At 35.7% G+C, this 7,463-nt stretch overlaps 1 protein-coding gene across 3 annotated transcripts; it reads right to left on the bottom strand.

The window, feature by feature from the left end:
* Window positions 1,655-6,957, bottom strand: LOC109726476 (serine/threonine-protein kinase AFC2-like). Of its 3 annotated transcripts, XM_020256073.1 has the most exons (12): window positions 6,653-6,957; window positions 4,926-5,112; window positions 4,488-4,514; window positions 4,127-4,280; window positions 3,964-4,012; window positions 3,760-3,874; window positions 3,397-3,488; window positions 3,085-3,241; window positions 2,932-2,996; window positions 2,747-2,844; window positions 2,552-2,654; window positions 1,655-2,087 (listed from the first exon to the last, which is right to left on the bottom strand). In XM_020256073.1, exons 1-12 carry the CDS (start codon window positions 6,746-6,748, stop codon window positions 1,938-1,940), a joined length of 1,293 nt encoding a protein of 430 aa, XP_020111662.1. In that variant the 5' UTR covers window positions 6,749-6,957; the 3' UTR covers window positions 1,655-1,937. The 3 variants fall into 3 exon arrangements, with proteins under 3 accessions (XP_020111662.1, XP_020111664.1, XP_020111663.1); XM_020256075.1 differs by lacking the exon at window positions 4,926-5,112 and having other exon boundaries at window positions 6,653-6,956; XM_020256074.1 differs by lacking the exons at window positions 3,397-3,488; window positions 3,760-3,874 and having other exon boundaries at window positions 6,653-6,956.

Genomic DNA, 7,463 nt, shown 5'->3' with positions numbered 1-7,463 from the left:
CATCCTCATTTTCCATCCCTTGCCCGTGGGATGAACCAGTTGAAATGCCCTATTCCACTATTTCCAAAGGAGAGCTCTTAACGGATTATCCTTAGATAAATCGTTAAGAGTGAGATTAAATAAACCCATTGATTCATCCAGTGTTTGGGTGAATTAGAGTAATAAAGTAGCCTATTCCCACTTTATCCCGCAACCAAACGCTGTCTTAGAGAACGAAGGCCTATAGGGATGTACATAACAGTATTTTACACCCTTGTTGCACATTTTAGTATTTTAAGGGCAACTAAGAAGTGAAAAAACAAAAAAAAAAAAAAGGTCTTTTTGAACTTTAGTATAAGAAAAAAATTTTTATAAGAATAGAGAACAAATCCTAACCACAAAAAACCTAGAGTGCTATATCACACCTATATTTGATATCAAGAATCGGATTGGAAGAGATATAATTGAAGGGGATTGGATATGATAGAATTAGTATTTTTGATTGGATAAATAATAGTCCATTCTTATGTTCGGTATTTCTAGAATAATAGGGAGACTGGATTATCTATAGAGGATGATTTTTTTAAAATTAGATTATACTTTTTGTTTAACTGTTAGCTTAAATTCATTTTTCAGAATCCCTTCATTAATATTATGTAATATAATAAATAATTTTATATTTCAAAATATAAAATTAACTTAAAATTTTATCTTCAAATTTGAATTTGATAGTAAAATTTAAATTCGAAAGTAAAATTTAAATTCAAATTATTATTTTAAAGTTAAAACTTCTTTAAATTTTGAATTTTATTTGGAATTTGAAGTTTAAATTTGATTTCAAAATTTCGCATGTTAGTGAAGATGCCACATTAGCTAACGTATAATGCTTAAATTTGAATTCAAATTCAAACTTCAAATTAAAAAAATTAGAATTTAAATATTAATGAATTAATTTAAATTAAAATATCCGAATTAAAATTGTATTTATACATAATTTCAAATCAAAGAGTTCAATTTAAATTTCAAATTAAATTAGAATTTAATTTTTGAATCTATAATGCAAGATTTAACTGAAATATAATTTTTTAGGTTTGGAATTTAAATTTGAATTAAGGATGAATGAATCTTGGAGCAGAGAGAATAGAGGAAAGTAGTTCGACGGATGGTTGCCTCGTCAAAAGATACTTTCGGCAAAATAGGTTTAGGCGATGATGAGACTCCGGCTCTAATTTATCCAATCCGGGAGAATCCCAAACATCACCGTCAGAGATTTGTTTGTTACAAACCCCACCCCACGCGAGAACGAGCGGTATACGTCGGGCGGGACAGATTAGCATAATCCTGTCCTATCTCCCATCACAAACGACGGATACAATCAGAATTGAACTTACTTTCAATCCAATCTTCGGCCAATCCACGCCTCCGAGCGTGCCCCTAAAATAAGTGCATAAATAGCATTTGCTCTAAAATTAAATTAATTTATCATGATGATTGATTCCACCACCACCACTGGGAAAAAAGAGATCTAGGGACTCCCAACCGTGAAATCAATCACTTGTCAGAGTCTGACAAGTTAAATTGCATGTCAACCAAGTAAACAAGACCTAAAAACTGAAATCAAGGAGCGCCGACAGATGATTACATCAATCTAACCGCACATCACAAACACGTCAACTAAACAGAGAATGCAAAGTTTAGATTAAACCAATGATTAAGCCGATAGATATACGTAGTCAACATTCACTGTACATGAGTATACATTATCAGAGCTCCGCCTAAATCAACTTTAGGCGGACATCACGCCGCCCCAACAGGTTTAACACGAAGAATACAGTTCAGGTAAAGAAGCTCGACAAAAAGTTTGTGCCACGCTGTCTCCTTTCTGCCACCATCATCGTAGACATTATTGCACCGATACATGATGTAAAACTACCGCCAACATTACTAGCCAATAATGTCTATGACCTGCGGTGGCACATCCCTGTGAAGAAGGGATGCCTCAGTGCATCATGTGCTGACAACCTGTCTTTCGGATCGTACCCGAGAAGGCCTTGTAGAAGGTTGATAAGCTCTCCTGCTGAATTGTCTACATGCTGCATCACCAAATTCTGCACCATATTGAATCCGTTATGAAACCCGCTTGACAGATTTAAGGCGCAAAACCAAACAAACAAAACTTTTTTAAGTAAAGACCTACAGACCGTACCCAAATGGTTCATCTTTAAATAGGTACGTAAAGATTCTTATTTACTGATTTTACTACAAAACCTCAACAGTATTTTTTTTTTAATGGTACCTAAACTTCCTAAGTTTCAATTTTACTGCCAAAGCCTTAACATCCTTAACAGAATACTGTCAGATAAAGAGAATATTCAACCAAAGATACTGTCGTGTACAAAAGTAGCATCAAAAGTTTTAAAAGTTTAAGGCACCTAATACAAAAATACTGTAAGATTAGGTCTTAGAATAAAAACATTTTTTTTAAAATTCGGATGCCTACAAAAGGCCATGGTACTGGTAAGGTCCACTTTAGCAATCTTATAACAAGTGTTGCAACTTTCTGCCAACATACCTGAAGGCGAGGCAGCTTCAAAACAGCTTTTATGCTTTCCCTTGAGGTTGCACCCTCTGGCCAGTTCAGGCGCCCTCTTCTGACATACTTCTCAACATGCCGACTATAGGAAGTCAGAAAGAAAAGAAAAAAGCATTAAAAGAGCTAACATTCAATAGCCAACTCATCCCAATGCAATAAGTTTATCAGACGTACTCGGCTTTTCTGAGCATGTGGTGGGGCAAAGGTCCTAGAACCCTCTCCATCATGGCCAGGTGTTCCAAATTCTCATGAGTCTGAAACAATGCCTCACCCTGCACTTGCAACTTACGCAATATTAACATTTTGCAGAGAGGTAAAATTTTCCAAATACACATACTATATACCAAAATGAGCAATACCGAACAAAGTTCAACAAGTATGCAACCAACACTCCATATATCACAGGGATAACTCCACCCGAGACCTGAATGCAATAACCCAAGCAAATATGAGTAAAGCAAATATCAAAGGGAAATAGAAGAAAAAAAGGAGTGTTCAAACCAAAGACTAACCTAAGATAACTTCAGGAGCCCGATAATGCCTTGTGGATACTATGTAACTGTGATCCTTGTGATCATAGGTTGAGCTACCAAAATCAATTAGCTTGATAGCGCTTGACTTGGGTAAGCGCTTATAGTAGGAGCCTTCCTTCGGGGATCGGGATGAAGCCTGTGTGCAGAAAGACATGATTGCTAGAACTACACTAAAGTGGCAGAAACATAGTTGGCTGGCAAAAGATTTGAAAGTCAATACTAATGACTGATCAACAACTGGCACAGGAGAAAATTATGCAAAACTACATCAGAAAAGGTTAATAACAATACTTTGTAGTCCGGTACTTTAATGTACTCCGGAGAAACAAGAAGAATGTTCTCAGGCTTTAAATCAGTGTGAATGAGGCACATATCATGCATAACTGCACAGAAATAAATCACCCAAAGAAAAATAAATAAACAGAAGGCGTTAAGAGCATATTAGAATTTTGAAATAAAAAGATTTTTTAAAGTTAAATATCAACAAGATAGCCATCATAGCACTGATAGCCACACAAACCAAATTATCTTAGTGCCCATAACTAAGCACAAAATTGATAATAGTTAAAAGAGGAGAAAAATATTTATAAGCCAACAGATGACTATCCACATTAGATAAGAATAAAGAAATATAAGATAGGATTGCCAACACACATGCTACAGATTCCAATAGTTGTCTGGCAAGCTCACGAACTAGATCAATTGGAAATGAGCGATAATTGTTTTTCCGTAGAAAATCGAATAAGCTTGGCCCAAGCTTCTCAAAAACCTGTTAAACCATTTGAATTCACCAACATGTTTAACTCCCAAGGAAGCTTAAGAAAATGGGAAATCATCACAAATCAATCGTATACTTACTATACAGATATGGTTACGATAATCAAACCAGTTCCTTATTTGTACACAACTGCAAAAGTAGACCAGCTTATGCATGATTATCATATTTGCAGCAGAATATCAAGAAACATGACCAACCCAAAAGAACATTAGTAAAATCAAGTATTTAAACAATTTGACTAACCAAGATGCGCTCTTGTCATGTTTTCCAAGCTGTTGGAGAACATCAATCTCTATCATTGCAGCCTCTCGATACTTTTCGATCCCGCGAATAATCTTGATAGCCACCATTTCCTTCCTCTCCCTGTCCCAACACTCCAAAACCTGGCCAAAAGTACCTGATATGAACAATGAAAAGAAGCTCTTCAGTACAATTGGAAAACAGAACGACTCAGGCCAACCACAGTAAACGGAGAAAATGTTTTAAAATGTGCCCACCCCAACCACCCCCGCCCCCCCCGTAGTTTTAGTGCAACTAAGATGGAATAACATCTACATTATGAGAAACCTTCATTAAATATCAAGTTAGCAGATTTTGGACCTACCTTCTCCCATTTTGGTATTGATCTTATCTGCAAATAAAAGAGAAGAAAATAATCAGATATACAGATTAATCATTCTTAAAAACCAAAAAAAAGGAGTTTTCTTAAACTACAAATGCACAATTCAGACTGTCGGAAACCCAGACGGCAAATGAAGTTCTTATGCTGTTGCAATATTTTGTGCCTTGCTGGCAAAAAATTGCTACAAAGTGCCAATTCCTTTCATATTTAGAGTTCCCATATATTATTGTAAAGAGAAGAACATAGAAATTTCAAAACCTTGCAGAATTAAGAAAGAAAATTTAGTTAGCGAGCAAATAGCTGGTTTAGATGATCCAAAACAATTGAACCAGATGTTATACAGCAAAATGACAAGAATTCAGAATTCAAATTCAGCTTTGCGAAATGAGAATATTGGCAATTGTGATCTAGCGAAATTACAGCGAGAAGTTAAATTATCTCCAACTGCAAACATGTAATGGCCATCTTTATCATCTTCTCTCCAAGGGGGTGAAGCATATCTCTCTCCCTTTGCATGGTGAGAGAAACCAGTACTGTTTGAAGGCCCCACAGACATCAAGCTGGTCATAACTCCAACTTCTTGCCCACATAATAATCCTATCTCACCCTACACAAAACCACCCATTTACTTTTGCCACTTAATAAAGAAGTAACGAAATGGGTTCCTTACATAATCAAATTAGCTCCATAAAATTCGTTAATAACTTCCATATTCTTACTTCAGAATGCTCAAGCACAGCAAAGCATGACCAGTCATTAAGAATATCAGAAATATCATACTTGAAAATAAACAGAGAAACAGCATCAAATCTACAATAATCATCAATTTCACATTGTGGATTGGCTCACGAAGACATATCTAAGCAATTCATAAGTAAATAAATAAAAGGAATGACCAATTGGCATAAATCTAACAAAAGTAATCTTCTTTCGCCGCTGAAGATGAATTTCACAGGAATAAAGTAAACAAAATTTGGATCACACTTGATTATTAACCAATCTAGCAAAAACCATATCTACATTTCAATAAACCTAATATATTTCCTTTTAAAAGACCATTTGTGTTCCATGAAATATTCGACTATTCGCAAATATCATAACAAAGAGACCAACTGCAGAAGATTCACCATGACATTCAAAAAAATAGAAGAACATGGCCAAACACCAACAAATCAGACATGATATCCAAAAGTGGATCAAATACAAGGCAATACATGAGTAACAATCCTGCAAAATAATCCAATATCATGACAATCTGCTGGCTAGCTGAGCAGCCATACTATAATTTGGACAGGCACAGAAATACTAAGAATTTGAATGGTGTAAGTTTCAGTCAAATTAGTATTAGTCCCTATCTTGCAATTACACAGCCTACAATTTAACTAGTAACAATCAAATCTAATCATAGACCTAAAAACTCACATGCTACAATAAATACCTTAAAAGGAAGGAAAATCTTGGAAAATTTAAAAGACTAATCAGATAATTTCGCATGAGCCGTAACGTTCGTGAAATTTTGGTTATTTCTTTCACAAGATCCATAGTTAGCTGCTAGATCTCATCTCTATTTAGGTTCGCGGTAGATCAGCAATAGATTAATTTAATCAGTACACTTGCTGAATCATATATACACAATTGCACTATTCAAAAGTATAGGACCAAAATTAATATTTAATCCTAACTTCAGAAAGGAATTTTCCAAGTTTATATTGCAGAGAATGGGGTAAACAATCTTCAGTTCACACCAACAAATAATAAAAACCGGGGGGAAAACATCTTTTCCTTTATGGCTGGAAAGAGACCCACTACTAACACCAATATCATTGAACAGATATTAGGATCCATAAATCTGAAACAAACTTCAGAAAGAGATTAAGAAAACTAGCAAACAATACACATAAAAGTCAGATCTAATTGAAAAACCCACTGTTCCTCCTATATAGAACGGAGAATTCATCAACAGCCCCTAAATCAACAGTAACAAAGAATCATAGCATACAAATACAACATACGATTAACGAAACTTCATATGATGAACAAACCTACAGAGATTCCTCTTGATCTACAAGATTACAACAGCAAAGAAAAGGGAAAAAATAGAAGAAATCAAAGGATCTCATGTATCAAGAAGAGAAAGGGCGCAATACCGTTGGGAATTCGGGGGCGACGTCCCACCCCAACCTCTGCCGCTTCCTCGGACGGCGATCGACGTGCGCGTGGGGGAGCTCGGTCAAGCACTCCATACCCGATGATCGATCCGAGAAGTCGAAGAAGACAAGTAGAGATCGCTCCTCTCGAAGAAGAAACCCTAACCCTAACCCTAACCCTAACCCTAACCCTAGAAGGAAGAGGACGAGGCTGATTACGGAGGCGACAATAGAAGAGTTTTCGTCGGTCGGTCGTTCTCTTTTTTCAGTTTTTGGTTACCCTACTAAAAAGTTGAGGACCCTTCTTGTTGCCCCTTATTCAGATGCATTTATCGGGCGGTGGATTAGGGTAGGGTGTTCAAAAGGACGAGAAAGATCCACCGTTCAACCAAGTAGCGTGACAATTAGGCGCCGTTCAATGATGAACGGCTGAGGTTAGAGGGGGTGGTAGTAAAGTATGGGATTACACCTGTCCCCTACGGTTGAGAATGGGTCGAATTTTACATTCGATTCGAATTCTAAATCCGAGTTCTATTAGAACTCTTACATAAAACTTTTTAATTTAGTGGCTATTTAGATCCATATAAAATTATAAAAAATAATTTTATAAAAAGATTAGTAAAAAAGATAGTTTTACACTCTTTTACTATTTATTTAATTTGTAGGAAAAAAATTAATTTTCTTAGTTTAAAGAAAAATGTTGGAATTAGAGAGCAGTAAAAACTTACAAACTGAATAGCCAATGTATTCAGGAACCAAAATCGGATTGGATTACTTATTTTACTAACCTTCTTGCATCGTCCTTGTCTTG

This window comes from Ananas comosus, linkage group 21, assembly GCF_001540865.1.
Source record: "Ananas comosus cultivar F153 linkage group 21, ASM154086v1, whole genome shotgun sequence".
In the NCBI taxonomy this organism is placed as follows: domain Eukaryota; kingdom Viridiplantae; phylum Streptophyta; class Magnoliopsida; order Poales; family Bromeliaceae; genus Ananas; species Ananas comosus.
Note: the sequence above shows the minus strand (reverse complement) of the source record. Positions and strands in the feature narration are given on the sequence as shown.